Genomic DNA, 17,915 nt, shown 5'->3' on the forward strand with positions numbered 1-17,915 from the left:
ATGCCAGGAATAACGACGCGGGTCAGACAACTGAAACTTTGAAGAAGAGCCGTTTCAGTGAGGTAAAACGTGTAAAACCTGCTGTCTGGCACGAAAACGGGAGATGGGGGTTCAAGTTGAGATGTCATATTGCGTATGGGTCTACTGCATCTGCAGGGTACATCCCTTTACTTGCCGGCAGGAATTAAAATGCTGTACTGTCATTTATGACTTTCACTTACGATTTAAATACTGAACATTTACTATTTAAAATATATTATACTTTTGTCTCATCTTTGATATTTTCAGGCTGGGAGGCTGGGAGGTGACAGCTACAAGACAAAGAAGCGCCGATTACGGCTTTGACATCTGACAGGTCATTCATTTTGATGTCACTTACACAGCGCTAGTTATTATATACAAGTTATTATGCACAAAGTTTCAGTTTTTTTTCAACTTGTCAAACAGAACAACTTTCTTCAGTATTTCTTGCCAGAAGTTTGAAATGTGTCTATAAAAATAAAATATTTCCAATTAATATTTAACATATTGGTTACCTTGAATGTAGTGAATGGGGCATGTATCCTGAGTTAAACAATTTGCAATAATTCATGTTTCTGAGCGTACAGATTTTACCACGGAAACTTAGTATTGCTTTCTGTTATAGGACGCCTGGACTGGATTGCCAGATGGTAAGAAATTTCCATTACTTGTGAAATTACATCATTACATTATTGGCATTTAGCAGACGCTCTTATCCAGAGCAACGTACATCAGTCACAGGTTTTCACAATGTTATCCTTTTGTACAGCTGGATATTTACTGAAGCTATTGTGGGTTAAGTACCTTGGCCAAGGGTAAAGCAGCAATGCCGCCATGGAGAATCGAACCGGCAACCTTTTGGTTACGAGTCCTGCTCCTTAAAAAGTATGCTACACTGCTGCCCCCTGTAGCATATGCTGACTCAATAAGTTATTTGTACTTGGTGGCTGGAAGAAAAGGAATATGTGTCAATTTAATAATATATTATGGAAAATATGTACACATATCTTTGCAAGATCTGATATATTATTGTGTCTGACTCCAGGTGAGCTTGAGAAACGTGTTCTATAAAACAAATTCCTCCAATAAAGTCTGTTTTGAGATTGAAACTCTCAGGAAAGTGAAACCATTCAATCATGCACTTGCACATACAGAAGCAATCTTGCATCTTGTCAATCATTATTTTATTACCATACTTGTACCTCCATAAAAAACATACATCCTCATTTCCCAAACAAATGAAGCATTTGACATTTCAGTGAAGAAAGTTTTTCATGATATTATTTCTATTTTTATTGCAATTGAAATTTGCATCAAATTTCATGAAACTTGATCAGATTTACATCAGCTGTATAGTCGGTTTTGAAAGTTTCAGACAAATTTTATTTGAGTTTATTTAATCAAAGTTTCATGCCTTCACATTGACATGTCCTGTAGATAGTGAAGACTGTCATGCAACAACATGTGTGTTTCACAGTCCCTTCACTTAATCAAAACATATTTCTGGACACAGAACTGATCTGTGTGAGCCATCAGAAAGACCTGAGCTGAAATTTCAGTAACTGTCCATGAACAAGTTAAAGCAGCTTAGAAAGCAAAACTTTTTGCCAGAGTAAACTCACAAAGAAGTCTTCACACGCCGTTCAGCCATTGCCTCAAACCATCCTAAGTTTATTGAGTTCAACGGGTAACCCAGTTCCTCATGTGCGTAGCCAATCAGAGGTGCTCTTCCCGCAGGCGGACTCCGCCCCTCCCCCGGATGACGTGGCGGTGCGGGAACGCCTGGCCCACTACCAGCAAGCCGCGGAGACTGCGCGGAGCGAGCTGGCCGCCCTGCAAGCTAAACACCAGAGCGTCCAATCACAGGTGACCGCCAGCTCTTTCCTTTAATCAGTCAGTTATACTCATCACGATGACAGCTCTGTGGCACAGCCAGAGCCGTTACTGTAAGGCCTGTAACGTGTGTGGTGCGCAGCTGCTGGAGGCCCGGGCCAGGCTGGCGTCCCGGGAAGCTGCGGTTCAGGAGCTGCGGGAGGAGCTGGAAGGGTACAAGGAGACAAGCGCCAGGCAGGGCTCTGTGGTCAGCAGCCTGCGGGAGCGGGTCCGGGACGCGGAGCAGGAAATCGGGGCTCTGACCTCCGCCAAGTCCCGGCTGGACACCACCATGCAGGCGCTGACTGCGGAGAACCAGGAGCTCAGGGGGCGGGGCCTGGAGCTGGAGAGCCAATCACAGTGAGCTCTGTTTTCAACCACGCCTCATTACCCACAGGCCTCTGGCTCTGTGATAGAGCACTGCAGTCATCATGCAGGAGACACAGAGTTACCTTTCTTTATTGCATAAAATAATTTTCTGTGTTTATTTTAAGAAAACAAGACAAAAAACAATGAGTGCTTTTGAAAGAAAAATAAGTTACATGTCGAAGACAAAACTTTTTAGTTTGTTGTAACTGCTGTCTTACATCTTTAATGTGTGATTTGGTCAATTAGAGAGTACCTGAACGGATGGAACAAGACAAAGGAGGAAGCCTCAGAGAGTGAAAGGAGATACCAGGAGTTTGTGTTCAAACTGGCTGTAAGGATGTCCACAGATCTAACAGGAAAAGGGGACCCACTGGATTTTATTGCGTCTCAGGTGAATATGACATTCAGTGACTTGATCTTCATTGACTGTTGGTTGAGAATTTTAAGACGGACCCTGGCGAGGAAGAGTAATCAGGTGATCCTGTTCGGCTAGGTGGAGTCGCTCTGTCAGCAGCGTGAGGGACAGAGAGGAAAGATCCGCACCTTGGAGGAGAACGTAGAGGCCCAGGAGGTGGAGTGCAGGGCCAGCAGGGAGACGGTGATGAGGCTGGTGGCCGAGGTAGGCCGCGAGCGGGGAGAGGCCGCCACACGCGCCAAGGAGCTGGAGTCACTGAAACAGGTACAGCGCAGGAGCAGCAGCAAACCAGCCAATCAGAGTCAGCCATCCAATAAAACAGTTAGCCATCAGCCATCGGTATGGTATCATTAAGTTACAGGCATTTAGCAGATGCTCTCATCTAGAGCGACTTACATAGCTTGCAATTTTACACATTATCCATTTATAAAGCTGGATATTTATTGAGGCAACTCTGGGTTAAGTACCTTGCTCAAGTGTACAGCAGCAGTGCCCCAGCAGAGAATCAAACCTGCAAACCTTTCAGTTATAAGCTCTGCTCCTTACCACTGCGCTACACTGCAGCTGTTCATAAGGCTGAACTGACCACTGATGGTCTGTTTAAAGTCCAAGTAGTGCACTGTACTTTCGAATAATTCATCTAGGATAAAGGTGTCTGTCTAATATGTAAATAAATAATAATAGTCACTTGTCTTGAGAAGAGGCCTTTAGGTGCATGACCGCGACCAAGGCTGAGGAGTCCTGACATAACACTCAAACACTCTCACCTTTTCCATTCTGCTCTCTGTTCCAACCCTGTCACAGGAGTTTGACAGGGTCTCACTGGCTAAGAGGAACCTGGAGGCGGAAAACCAGAGCCTTCAGGAGAGGCTGCAGGCCAGCCAGAGAGCCCTGGCGGCCTCCAGACAGGAGCTGGGCAGCCTGGAGAGGCGCTCCCAGGAGCTAGACGGCAGCCTGCGGGGCAGCCAAGGCGAGGCCCAGGCTTTGCAGGCCCGCCAGCACGCGTTCAGGGAGGAGGTGGCAGCGCTGCTGGGAGGGCCGCGCTCCACGGCGCCCCCTACAGAGGATGACCTGCGAGAGAGACTCAGAGAGCTGTGCAGCCAGGAGAAGAGTGGGAGAGAGGTGCGGCTCGCTGACCGAGACAGGCCTCGCTGTGGGAATCAATGAGTGTTGCACAATACTTTCAGCTTCAAAGCCATTACTGCATGTCAGCATGGCAAATACACAAAAATATTCAAGCTAGCAATATGTCAACAAGTGTAACAGCTAACTGTAACAGCAGTCCGTGTATCAGCTTGTGCACCTGTGTTTTTCCAGAGCTTGTTGGAGATGGAGCAAAAACTGGCTCGAGTGTCGAAAAAGCTGGCAGAGCAGGAGGAGCTCCACCAGGGGGCGCTGCAGAGGGCTCAGCTGGCGGAGCAGCAGGTCCGGGAGCTGGGGGGCCAGCTGCGGGGGCTGGAGGTGGAGTTACTGTCCGGGGAGGTGGTCCGGGACGGGCTCAGACACGGCAGGCAGCAAGTGAGTCACAGACAGAATTAATACTGCTAATACTGCCGATACTACTGCAAGAGCTACTAGTGTTAGAACCAGTATTTCTTTATATTCATTTATTCATATTCTTACACCCTTATCTGAGGCAACCTACAGAGCATCATAAGTTACAGTCAGGAAATGCAAATAGCAAATAAACAATGAGTATACAGTGTAAAACTACCTAAAGGTTGACCTGGAGCCGTCATGTACAACTAGAACACAATTCCATAAGTGTAACTCCTGTGTAAACCATGATGACTTGTCAGCCAATGAATGAAGAAATGAACCCAGCTGAAGTCTGATGAGCTGAGTCTGTCTGATGGTAGCAGAGGGTGGTAAGTGATACTTGTCCCGGTTGAAGAACAGTCCCTGCCCCCTGCGCTTGGTTGTTACAGCAACTGGAACAGTAACAGGTGGAGCTGTATTTGCTGTGTTGTCCAGGTGACCGGAACACTGAGAGATGACTTGGGCGCAGGTCGTACTGAGTTGGCTCTTGCCTTTCGGCTCCTCCCTCGTAGTTTGAGCGCTTCCTGGAGCAGCTGTCGGAGAAGATGAAGCTGGCCGCGGTGGCCGCAGACCTGGGCTTTGATATGAGGCTGGAGGCCATTCTGTCTCGCGCGGAGCAGCTGGTGAAGCAGGAGGTGGCTGCCCTGGTGGAGAGCAAGACCCTGGCCCACAGTCTGCAGCGAAAGGTAGGGAGGCCCCTCGCTCAGGAACCGTGCGGGGGGGCCAACCAGGGTGGAGGGGAACACTGACTAAAACAGGGTATCAGCTGAGCTGTGTGTTTTTCATTTTGTGGGTGCGGCCTTGTGACAGTATGTGGGGATGGAGTTCCGTCAGGAGTGGACACCCTCATACCCTGCACTGGTGTTGTTTGTTGGTGACAGCTGTGTCCCCAAAACTTCAGTCCCCAGAGATGGAGTATAAGCTGCTAGAGTGCTCTGTTTGACAGTTATTTGTAGGTCGTGTGTGTTAGTGTGTATGTGTGTGACAGCAGTGTCCTCACAGACTCAGACTGCAGAAATAGCAGTCGAGGAGCTTCACCGTACATATGTGGGCTTTGCATAAGCATTTCGTGAGCTTTATTTGAGCTTTGTGCATGCATTGCACGAGCTTTGTGTGACCATTGCAAGAGTTTTATGCGAGCATTGTGTTAACATTGTGCAAGCTTTATGTGAGCTGTGTGTGAGCATGCATTAGCATTGTGCAAGCTTTATGTGAGCATTGCATTAGCATTGTGGAAGCTTTGTGTAAGCTTTATGTGAGCGTTGCATTAGCATTGTGCAAGCTTTATGTGAGCTTTATGCGAGCGTTGCATTAGCATTGTGCATTAGCGTTGCATTAATATTGTGCGAGCGTTGCATTAGCATTGTGCATTAGTTTTGCATTAGCATTGCATGAGTGTCATGCACTGCATGCACTCACGCTCCTGTCTCTGCAGCTGAAGGCCCAAAAGGAGCGGCTGGAGAGCAAGGAGCTGCACGCGGACTTGCTGCGCAGGAAGGTGGCCCAGCTGGAGGAGGAGAAGAGGAGCCGCTCCGCCCTGGCGGTGGAGCGAGACGACGCCCACCTGGCGGCCAGGAAGCTGCAGAAGAAGGTGGAGCGTCTGCAGGAGGAGCTGGGCTCCATGCGCCTGTCAAACACGGAGCTCAAGGCTCAGCTCGCCCACACCAATGAGCTCAAGGTAAACGGGGGGAGGGGCCTCGCAGAGACACACCCACTGCCAAGGGGAGGAGTCATACAGGGGAGGAGTCATATAACAGCATTGATTCAAATCCACATGCAACTGTTGGATTAGAATCCTGGGGATCAGCTCTTTTCAGCTCAGATCAGCTCCTATACTTGACACTGGCTCAACAGACTTATTAACCTGTGAAAGCAAGCCCATGAGTGTCTTTGTGTAGCTCATCTAAAAAATTAAGATGTAAATGTTAGCAGGCCATGATTTTTTCCCTAATGAAAACATGAAAAATATGTCAATGTGTGTTAAATATGAAATTCAGTATTTTAACGGGTATGTTCATGTATACATTTCAAAATGTATCCATTTTTGCTGATTTGAGTTTTAGTAACTCATATATTGCGAAATGTGACATATATTCTGACATACTTTTGAAAATAGGTTCAAAAGTAGGTTCAAAAGTAGTAAATCCAAATTTTTGGATTTTATTTAGGTTTTTAGGTTGGGCTCCCTTATGAATTGTCTTGTTTACGCTCTTCGCTCAATCTCCACTGGATGCACACTGGTTTAGAGTTCATCGACAGGATCGGTTCCTTCCAGCATTAAAATAGCGACAGACACCTTTCCTCTGTGCTGTATGTAAGATCATTACATGACATTATTGGGATTTAGCAGAAACGCTTATCCAGAGCGATTTACATCAATTACAGGTTTTTTTACAATGTTATCTGTTTATACAGCTAGATATTTACTGAGGCAATTGTGTTAAGTACTTTGCCCATTGGGTACAGCAGCAGTGCCTCAGCAGAGAATCGAAGCGGCAACCTTTCAGTTACGAGCCCTGCTCCTTAACCACTCACTATGCTACACTGCCGCCCAAAGATCAAGGTGATGGAGCAGAGCCAGACCATCACGGAGCAGAGCAGGAGCCTGGGCGAGCTGGAGGAGGGCAAGGTGAGGGCGGAGAAACGTCTGAGCACGGCCAGGACCGAGCTGGAGACCAGAGGGCTCCGCTCCATGCAGGAGCAGCAGCGAACCCAGAGCCTGCTGGACGGCCACGCCAGCGAGCTGAGGACCCTCAGGCACACCGTGGACGAGCTCACCAAGACGGAGAGACAGGTGAGAGGGGACAGCGGGCACCTGACACCTGTCACTGAGTACTGGGCGTGGCACTGTGACATAGTGGTAAGGAACAGGGTTCGGGACCTCAAAGGCTGGTGGTTTGATCCAAGGGTGAGACACTATAGTTGTACCCTTGGGCAAGGTGCTTAACCCAGTTTGCCTCAGTATATATCCAGCTGCATGAATGGATAACATTACATTAAATTATTGTGATTTAGAAGATGCTCTTATCCAGAGCGACTTAGTTTTATCCATTTAAACAGCCAGATATTGACTGAGGCAATTATGGGTTAATTACCTTGCCCAAGGGTACAGCAGCAGTGGCACAGTGGGGAATTGAACCAGCAACCTTTCGGTTACTGCTCCTTAACACTACACTACACTGCTGTCTGTGTTACATGTAAAAACTGTTAGCGATGCAAGGTGCTCTAGATAACAGCATCTACTAAGAAAAATTGTGCTATGTGATGTGCAGCTTGTTTCTGCCCAAGAATGCGTGTGATTGCCTGCCCATTGACAGATGTGTCAGCTAACTGCATTCAACTTTCCTTTGAACTTTGGATGCAGCCAATCAGAACTTTCACCCTCAAATCAAAAATGGGGAAAATAACAAGATCCATACACTTGGCTTTTTGCTTGTACAAAAGTCTCTAAAGTAGTTCTGCCAGCTCATTATTTTCCTCTCTCTCCCCTCACTCCAGCTGACTGACTTCCGCAGGGTGGTGTCGGAAATGCTGGGTCTGGACGCCAGCTCCCTGGCCGTCCCAGACTACGAAATCATCAAGCGTCTGGAGTGGCTGCTCCACCCGTACCACCACTACCACCATCACCACCCCCACCTTTCCCCGGACACCCCCTGCCACCGTCCGTCACAGCAGAACCCCAATCTCTCCCTCAGTCAAAAGGACCACAGCACTGGCTCCGCCCCCTCAGAGACCCCTCCCATTGCTGCCCTCAAAGCCCTCCCACCGGCCTCCACAGAGGCTTCAACCTAAAGGCCTGAGGCCTGTCTGCCCATCTCCCATTGCATCATGGGAAACCCATAGGTTGCACACAATCCCTGAAAGGCTGGCGCGTATGCTACTGTTTCCCCAAGTCCTGTGTTTAATTCTGTCATGATGATTTATTCTGTCTGGAACTTGTTGGGATTCAGTAGATCGGAATTTCCATTTAGTGAAAGAGTGAAGGTTGAGTTCGATGTGGTTATAGCAGTAATTTATTTGGTTTGGAGTCAGACAGTGGAATCACACCTGGCCGTGGGCAAATGTTGTTGACCCCCCCTGTGGGGAGTCATAAACAGGGTAAAGAAAAGGGGGGAAGATGGGGTGGAGAAGGGGTGCCAGGAACAGCTGACAGAAGTGGTGTGTGGTATTTTTATAGTCATGGACAGAATTGATTTGTCCAGGTTTGTTTAATTGCTTGGGTATTGCCTGTAATTTCTACTCCCGTATTTTCCTTTGCAATTTCAATTAAATGATGCATTGCAGCTGATGATTGTATGTGCGTCCTCTGTTGATAACTAAGTGGGCCGGTCAGGCCAGAGCAAGTGCTAAATAAACAGACAGCAGCCCTGGAGGAAGCAAGCCTGACACCCCAGAGATACACGGCCATCCCCACCCTCTCTCAGTCAGATCAGGGAGATGCGTGGCTGTCTGAGCCCATATAGCAGAATTCATATTGCTTTCTTAGTAGTGAGATTTGCTGAAGTGCATTTCTCAGTGAATAAACGTGAGTTATGTCTCCATTCTGAGAAACACTGTGCTTTGCTAGTCTGGTGCCTGTCGTGATTGTAAGGACACCAGAGTTTAAATGTGACCTGCTTTTAAAATGAAAAACTTGAAAATATAGCAGTTCAACTGAAAATGTGTCACTGAAGTATGTGTTTTACTGCATACACAGATCCTGATTACCATCTTAAGGGGGGGGGTGTGATTTCATACTTGTTACTATTCTGTAAGTGTAATGTGCTCAAGTATAAAATACAAAAATATAAGAAAAAAGTAAAACTATGTCAACACACAGCATATTAGAGAATATATCAAGTATCGGAAAATACATAGAAATGTATTAAAATCTGATGGCAATGCAGTTGATGTATTGAAATGTGCCTTATATGGTATTTGAAAAGATTCCTTATATTCCAGATTTTAGCTACCCTTTATTGTGAATGTAATAGATATGTGTGCTGTAAACCAGTACGTACACTGCAGCTGGCCCCTAGATTCCTTTAATTATAGTAATTACACCTTTCTGTTACTCAAGAAGATTTAAAAATCCTGCTTTGTGATAAATTTGTCATTCTGAGCTAATTTATTTAACATCCAAGCCACATTTTTACATCTTTTAAAATAAACTGTAACCATAAATATACAGGTATGTTGTATGTGTATTTCAGACACAAAGAGGGCTTTGTTTAAGTCCTCCTGAGTTGTATAAACACATAAACAGCATTTCCATTGTTCTCAGTCTGTTCACAGACTGTTCTTCTCTTCAGAACCAGAGCTTTTCATCAAAGTAAGAACGTCCTTTCAAACAATGGCTTCAGCAGAACCAGATCTGTGGTATCCAGTCAAAAGAGTCTTTTATCTTTTTGCTTTTCTCCCTGTTTTGGACCATGGCTGGTTTGTGCAGCTCCACAGTCTGTCTCATGTAAGGCAGGATGGTTGAGTCCTGGGCGCTTTGCTCCACCCTGACACGTTCGGGAGCTAAAGAAGCAGCGTGCTGCATTTAGCAGGACAGAGACACGACACTATTGACCTTAGCAACTACGGAGGTAGAATTGTGTGCCGTTATTTGTGGAGTCTTTGGGTGGAGGTGACAGGCGAAGTGTCCCTAAGCCTCAGCAGGTCTCTGTGCATTCATGTTGGCGGAGGCCCGTTGACGTAGTGCAGCACCAGGTGGAAGTACCGCACGAGGATGTCGGCGAGGGCGTAGCTGTGGTCCTCCTTGGCGGGTGGCAGCGTGGCGGCGGTGACGATGAGCAGCAGCAGGAGCAGCTGGATGGGCAGGGCTGTCCACAGCACGCGCCGGAGAAAGGGCCCGTGCCCTGCCCTCTGCCCCGCCCTCTGCTCCACCCAATGCCCCACCTCAGACTTCAGAGAACTGGTGCCGCTGCCACCAGAGGACCTATTCACACACAAGCAATAGGACAATGAACTGGGGGAATTGGATAGTGTTTAAGGTTGAGGACAAATAATTTATTGACCCTCTCTTTCTCTCAAATGGGGCTGCCTCCAGCCATGGGTTTTCTTTTCCTGTCTTTTTTTCAACCGCACGGCATTCTGAACATGGAATGCGACTGGTACATAGAACACCAGGAAAGAATTAGTTTCACTATGTGGATTTAGGGTAATTTAATAGCATAAATAATCATTCCCTGAAAATTATGTGTGCTGCTTGTGAGAGCTCTACACGCTGGTGGTGGTTGAGAGGAACTGTACCTGTGGTGATGACAGCTGACATCTGGTCTGTGCTGTGTCAGTTTACATTCATCCTGTGACTGTGTCCAAAAAAACAGAGGGTGGAGACAGAGAATACTCAGGCCAGGCAAATCAAGACGGTCTACCAGTGACAGGAGCCGGCGCAATGAGCAGACAGCCAATGATGTTGGTGGAGCACAGGTTTTTAGCTGGCGAGAGGCAAACTGACCTCCTGCTTCCTGGCGATGTCCACCATCCTCTCCAGCCGCTCGATGTCCCTGCTGACCTCCCCCAGCAGCCCTGTGAGCCGGGTGCTGATGGCGTACACCTTCTCCTCAGCCTCCAGGCTGTCGCTGCCCTCTCCGGCGGCCGGCAGCTGCTGGGACAGGCCCTGCAGCAAGGCAACTCTCTGCTGCCACTCCACCAGCTCCTCCAGGATTCCCTGCAGACCACAGAGAACAGACAAGGGCCACAGGGGTGCCATTACACTGCGCAAGTAAAGTCAGCCGCTCTAAGCTTCGGTTCATATCTGGACTACCAATTTGACATGCTACCTGGTAATATGATGCAATGAAAACTCATTGATGAGAGAAGTCAAGAGGATGAGCTAGTCTTATGAGCTAGTCCAGTTTTACGATGGGCAGAGAGGACAGGAGGATGTGCTGGTCATAGCTGGTGAGAGTATGTGTGGTGGAGAGTGGGCCCAGGCGAGAAACAGCCATGTCTTGTTTGCGGAGATCCTCAGCTCTCTGAGAGGTCTCACCTTCAGCTTCCTGATGTGGAGATCCACAGAGTGGGCGTCGACGCTGAGGGACAGCCCCCGCCCCTGCTCCAGCTCCGCCTCCGCCCGCTTGAGCCACTCCCTCACGCTGTGAAGGTCAGGGTTGAACTGCTGCCATTGGTGCAAACTGTGCTCCGTGCAGTGTTCTCCACTTGGCGCCTGTGTTGGGGTCGGCTCCAATGGCTCCATCACACCGCCTGCAAAATATGGTCAATCTCAGCTCCAGCACAATACAGTCATACACACAGTCAGCCACACCTGCTACCTGACATAGCCATACACACCTCATTCCCACCTGCATCACTGTTGTATGGATGTCGTCGGTTACCTGCTGTCTCTGTCTCTGTGCTGGTGGGACAGACAAATCCTGAACAGTCTTCCCCCTTCTCGCTCCCCTCATCCTCCTCCCTCAGGTTGCCCACTACATTCATGTGTCCTGTGTGAGAAGGGTCTGGCTCAGGGGTCTCCAGGTCGCCCTCTATATGCAGCAGCCGGTAGTAGCAGGTGTTCAGGGGCTTCTCAGTCAGCTTGACCGGGGAGCCTTGCTCACCTGCAGGGGTGAAGCACCATGCACCATGAATCATCATGGGGGGGGGGGGGGGGGGCACCACAGGGAGAAACAAACACTAAATGAGTTTCTGAGAGGGAGACCTCAGGTTCACCAAACCCAAGCTGAACAGTGCCTTTTTGATTCAGGGGTCACAATGCCTTTCTGTTTCAGTGGTGATCAGTATTTTTCTGGGGCAGAATTGAACACTTTTTTCTGGGACAGGGGGAAAAAGTGTGCTTCTTTCAGGGGTGAACAATCTGTTTCTGTTTCAGGGGTAAACAGTGTGTTTCTGTTTCAGGGGTGGACGGTGTGTGTCTGTTTGAGGTGAATAGTGAGTTACTCTGTTTCAGGGATCAGCAGTAAACTCACCTTGGTCATGGGGTAAGTCTCCCTGCTCATACACCAGGGTCCAAGCCACACCCCTCAGCCCCAGACTCAGGTCATATCCATGGTCCCACTCCAGGGGGATGGAGCCCATGCTGACGGGGCTGTCCTGCCCCAAACGCTCGGTCCATGTGGAGGGGGGCGGGCTCAGCAAACTTGCACCTTCACTGCCTACCAGGTCAGACAGATCCCCCGCCTCCTCCAGATCCACTTCTGGGTCAGAGAGGTCGTGCTCATCTTCCCTCAACTGATGACCACAAGGAGGTGCTCATGAGCTTCTGACACAGTGTCCACACTACATATCCTGAGGCTTCTCTCAATAAAGAGACATTATACAGTAGAACTGTCAATCTGTGTTGAAGATATACTGTGCTGACCCATGCCTTTTCAATTTGAATAACTGTAGAAAAGTTAGCATATGCCATTTTTCAGAATGAAAAATTTCGAGACACTCAGTGCTTGTACTATGAAACAGTGTTGTTATGACATAGAATGTGTGTAATGTACAAACATGAGAAAGTGTGAGTTTCAGTGAGGCTGTGTAAGAAATCCCCTAAATGTACATGTGTGTATATATATATATATATATATATATATATATATATATATATATATATATATGTGTGTGTGTGTGTGCGTGTGTGTGTGTGTGTGTGGGAGAGAGTGTGTGGTGAAATGTGTCATAATGGTTGAGCGTGCGCATTTGAGCGTGAGAGTGTAGGTGCCTGAAAATGACAATCAATGAAGATGTGGGCAAGTCTGTGCATGTGAGGGAGTGTGCATGAGTGTCTGTGAGAGAATGCGGGTGTGAGAGCGTAAGAGCACTTTACCAGCAGGCCAGTCAGCTTCCTGTAGTAGCGCTCAACGCGGCCAAACACCCCCTCGCAGCACCTGTGCAGCTCCTCCAGCTCCTCCTCGATGACGGCCACATCTGGGGGCTCGCTGTTTTCCATCAACAGCTCCCCCTGGTGGCGGAGGTGCTCTATCTCACCCCGGTTCAGAGAGATCTCCTCTTGGAAGGCCTGTGGGAGGAGTGCAGAGACAGCACTCAGTATACAGCGAATGCCCCGTAAATTAAACTGAATAGGATGCATCAGCTGATTTCACTTTGTTCATGTTGATTATGGATACCTTCAAAATAGCAAATGTGTTAGGATAGGAAATTTTAAACTAGAAAAAAGCTTGTTGTTTGTAATATGACAAACAGCATGTGCGTATTGTAGCAAGGTGCACAATATTTGTTATCATTCTTCACCACATCTGTAGACACAAGGGCAAATTACAGTGCATTTATTACCATTAATTTGCTTATCAAATATCCTTATCTGGGACTGTACACATAGCCTTTTACATATTACCCTTTTACACAGCTGAGTACGTGCTGAAGTAGCTCACCTACTTATATACCTTCAATCCACATACTGTATAAGCAACACATTGAAGTGAATATAGCTCAATTTTTTTTTTTTTTAAAAAGCATTAGATCAAAACACAATAAAATTTTGTAAAAAATAAATGTCTTATTAGAGACCCAGTCATGGCCTGTTAGAAAAATAACAGAGTGAAATGAGTCATCAGCAGCTGCATTATACAAATACTTATGAAGTGTGGGTCAAGGGACGGATGCCCCACCTCCAGCAGCTTGACTTTGTCCTCCACATCACACGCTGAGAAGTACTCGGTGTTGGTCAGCTGTAGGTCCATCTCGGTCACCCATATCTGGATAGCATCCCTGGCCATCTCAAACTCCTCCCTCTGAATTATGAAGCACTACGGGAGACAGGAAGAGTGTCTTCACTAACCCCTCTCTGTCCCCTTACTCAAAACACGCTTTAAGAATATGTAAAAGCTAACAGACAGTTAATCAGCTTTTGCTAGTTATAGGAAGTTACAGGACTCCTTCCTATAGCCTCCTATAACTGCATAGAATGAAAAATGTACAAAACCTGAGAGGGAAACAATTTGTGGCATAAGATCTATGCTTTTAAAATATGTGGAGCTAAAGACAAAAGGTTTGTTTGAAACTTTAACTGGGAATGATACCAGGCCTGAGGTAAATAGTACTGCAAGGTTAACTCCATACTGTGCTAATTTTTGACTCTGAGAAAAGTATGAATCTGTATTTAACACGGACTGTCAGTTTTCTCCCCCTGAACGCTCACCTTGAGTCTTCTCAGGACGGAGTCCACTCTCTTCTGCAGGTCTTCCCAGCGCTGGTTCCCATCATGCACCATGTTCTGGAGCTGGCGGGAGGCGTCGGTGCGGTGCTCCCGTTTCAGGTGCCGGTACTGTTTGTTTATGAGATCCAGGTGGGCCACTTTCTCCTGGACCTGCCGCTCCAGGGCCTGTCTCACACATACACACACACACACATACACACACACACACATACACAAACACCACACACACAGACACACCACACACACACACACACACACACATACACACACAATGATGGTTCAGGTCAGTTCCTCACAAAATAACTGGTGTAGGATAATGTATTTGAAAATGTAGGATTTTATAGTTTAACATGTACTTCTTTTCTGTGAGGGCTGACCGTGACCCAGCGATTAATGACTGCGACCCAGCAGTAATACCTTTGTTATGGTGTTGCCATGTGACATGCAGGGGAGATTGGGAGTGACAGGTGATGGTACCTCAAACTTCTTCAGCTCCTCCTTGGCTGTGGTGTAGAGCACTCCCGAGGAGTCGGGCAGAGGCACCACCCTCTCTGAGGTCTTCAGCCAGTCCGCGAAACGCGAGAACTCCTCCAGAAACCTCTGCCATTGGCTCCTGGTCTCCTCAATCCTGGTGGCATTGTTAAAATCGTCTTTGCTGGATTATTATTAGCCCTGTGGTTAGGAGGTCTGCCTTATGCTGGGACGTTACGAGACCAAACCCCAGGCAAGCCATAAAAAAAAGCTGGTGCTCAGCATTATGGAGCTACTTTTATGGTCCTGACCCTGGGATAGAATGGCGTCCGGCATTAATTGCACATCAAGCTGCTTCAGATACAGATACTGGGACAAGCTCTGACCCTGGGCCATCCAAACCTGGCACAGCTTCCATATTATTATGACCATAATTATAATGATATAAGCAGATGGAAAGTGCTGAAAGGCTGTCTGCAAGGTTATAAATAAATGTAAAAATTACTGCACTCATAACCTGGATATGAACAGACAGGACACTGGGCCCCTCTGGTGGTGCCAACTTGGAAAATAACTTCAACAACACTCACAACAGAGATTGTTGCCTGTACACTGAGATCCATGCAATAGAGATGTCCCCCGTCTGAACAGCAGATGTAGACAGCGCCACCACTCTGCCACAGATGTTCTATATATGAGGCAGGTATTCAGCTCCCTGTGCTCAAGTTCTGTCTCTGCCATTGTTGAAGCTATGAATGTTCTTTAATTCTTGGTTGATTGTGCACTTTCTTGAAGGGGTATAGTCTAAAACAGAGTATTTATAGGTAGTATTGCAATACAGACGACACCGGAAACTGTCATTTTCAACTGGAACCTCTTACGTAGGGTAATACAGAGAGAGGACAATGCAGGAGCTGAATATCTGCTCACAATGTAGAATATCTGTGACCCCCACCCTGCATGGCCGAGCAGCAATGAATGGAGCAGGGGCTGCTCTGGTAAAGCTGGACAGTGAGCAGGCCTGTCACCTGCGCCTCCTCTCGCTGGCCGTGGCACAGATGCTCCTCCAGCGCTGGTCCAGGGAGCGTGTGGCGTGCCGGACGGAGTCGTACTCGGAGTCGGTGGCACACACGTCACAGTCCTGCAGCAGCACGTCACAGAGGCTCAGCACAGACGCCACGGCCGCGCGGTGATCCTCGATGTCCCGCTCCAGCTCCTGCACAGAGAGGAGAGGGGTCAGAGGTCAGAGGTCAGAGGCCCCTTGCTTATGCTATGCTCCTTGATGACCTGCTCAAGTTCCTACACGGAGAGGAGAGGGGTTAGAGGTCAGGGCTCAGTTAAACCGTGCTTGTCAATGCCTGGCTGGTTGTATAGACAGACAGGGGGGATCTGAGGTCAACGATCACAGATGCAGGAGAGTGTATGTATGTATGTGCATGCATGGTGTGTGTGTATGTGCAAACACACGCACGCTCATGCGTGTGTGCATGTCTGTATGTGCCGTCACCTCCTGTTGGCTGAGCTTCCTCTGGATCTCGTGGGAGTCGCAGGTGTGGTAGGTGACGGGGCGGGACAGCTCGGTCTCCATGTGGGCCAGCCAGGACCGCAGGCTACTCATGCCCCTGTCCAGCTGCTGCACAGCACTCAGCGTCTCCTGCAGCTTATTCATCCTGTCACAAAGCAGTGCCAGCCAATCACATAGCATAATACTCTATCAACCGTCACCTGGCCCCAGCCACAATACTTTGTTAACACCTACCTGCACCTGACCCTAAATCCCCACTCAACCCCTACTCATTCAACACTCATCTGGTCCTACCAACACACTACCATACATACCTCTAAGAATAATCTTTTTCCATGTTGGTCATCATTTCAGCAATACCAGTTTTCATAAGGAGGACTCTTATGGCTATAGCATTGGACATTGGAGGCGTGGCAGGGGTTTCGAGCATCAACCTCTCCCTGTCACGACCCAGGCCCCACCTCTCACCTGGCCCCTGTGACCTCCAGCAGCTCCTGCCAGCGCCGGCGGTCCGTGCTGGGTGTGTGCTGGGTCTCGGGGGCCTCTCTGCCGGGACTGACCTGGGCCAGACGCTCACCCACCCTCTGCAGGTGCAGCCTGTTCTCCTGGGCCACCATCATCTCCTCCTGGACATCCTGCCACGGAACACAGACAGGCGACTGAGCAGTGTGCAGCCCTCAGAACCTTCAGCCCCAAAAAGAACACGCCCACTGTGACATCATCAAGGCCAGCCATGTCTCTCAGGCTGATTTCAAAGGGTGTTAAATTTCATGGCAAAGTCTGACTACAAGATCACAAAGCAGACAATTGCAGTTTAGTTCTGTGATAAGATCAAGCTGTATCATGCCTAAAGCATAACTTTTGATCATGAGTTTGATATGTAATGAGTATTCATTGCAAATTTCTATTGATACTGCTGTCATTGCAAGCTAATATTTGAAATATGAACAAATGTGGAAACTCAGGATAAAACAAAACTGTCTTTAAGGTTGACAGAATACAGAATTCTATATCAATGTACAAAATTTTGTCCCCTGCAGAATACAGGTGTCTGGAAAACTGCTATGTGTGGGGATGGAAAACATAACATTTTACATAACACTATTCTTTATATTATTCCTTTTCCTATTTGTTTGTCCTTCTGCCTGTTTTATTTTAGGAGGATTATCCTTGAAATAATGAGTCGGTTCACGTAGTCTAATCCGTAAATCCAACAATTAGCAAAAATCCCTCATAATCTCGCAAATCTAGAAAATCTCACAAACACTTAGTAAACAAATAACATGACAGAAAGTCACTCCGAGTTATGCTGTGTGATCAAAAGGGATAAATAAGTAATCCAGGTAACTCTGAAGTACATCACAGTTCTTTTAATAGGATTTGATTGCTGCTCTGTGCGGTGCTGTGTAGTCACTTCTAAATAAATCAGCTATGCAGCGTAAACTGCACAGCCCCAAAACTTGCATCTGAGGATGTCATTTGCATCGTAGTGTGCAGACCAGGAGACAGAACGCTGCGCCTCTTACCCTGTGGAGCTTCTCGATCATCTCCTCGATGCTGATGTCCCCGTTCTGGAAGGCTGCGCTCTCCAT

General features: G+C 47.7%; 2 protein-coding genes across 2 annotated transcripts; one reads left to right on the forward strand and one right to left on the reverse strand.

Moving 5' to 3' along the window:
• On the forward strand, positions 1 to 8,024 carry ccdc170 (coiled-coil domain containing 170). The gene is made up of 11 exons (XM_036542174.1): positions 1 to 21; positions 1,759 to 1,887; positions 1,997 to 2,253; positions 2,509 to 2,653; positions 2,756 to 2,941; positions 3,482 to 3,799; positions 3,995 to 4,195; positions 4,729 to 4,902; positions 5,652 to 5,894; positions 6,774 to 7,010; positions 7,715 to 8,024. The coding sequence occupies exons 1-11, from the start codon at positions 1 to 3 to the stop codon at positions 8,006 to 8,008; spliced, it is 2,205 nt and encodes a 734-aa protein (XP_036398067.1). The 3' UTR covers positions 8,009 to 8,024.
• Positions 8,025 to 9,619: 1,595 nt separating this feature from the next.
• On the reverse strand, positions 9,620 to 17,915 carry LOC118786839 (nesprin-1-like). Its single transcript, XM_036542175.1, has 14 exons — positions 17,850 to 17,915; positions 16,792 to 16,958; positions 16,306 to 16,468; positions 15,827 to 16,014; positions 14,805 to 14,955; positions 14,310 to 14,492; positions 13,780 to 13,917; positions 12,978 to 13,169; positions 12,133 to 12,394; positions 11,542 to 11,763; positions 11,196 to 11,410; positions 10,662 to 10,874; positions 10,454 to 10,512; positions 9,620 to 10,139 (listed from the first exon to the last, which is right to left on the reverse strand). The coding sequence occupies exons 1-14, from the start codon at positions 17,913 to 17,915 to the stop codon at positions 9,872 to 9,874; spliced, it is 2,487 nt and encodes an 828-aa protein (XP_036398068.1). The 3' UTR covers positions 9,620 to 9,871.

The sequence above is a fragment of the Megalops cyprinoides genome, chromosome 12 (assembly GCF_013368585.1).
Source record: "Megalops cyprinoides isolate fMegCyp1 chromosome 12, fMegCyp1.pri, whole genome shotgun sequence".
Classification (NCBI taxonomy): Eukaryota; Metazoa; Chordata; class Actinopteri; order Elopiformes; family Megalopidae; genus Megalops; species Megalops cyprinoides.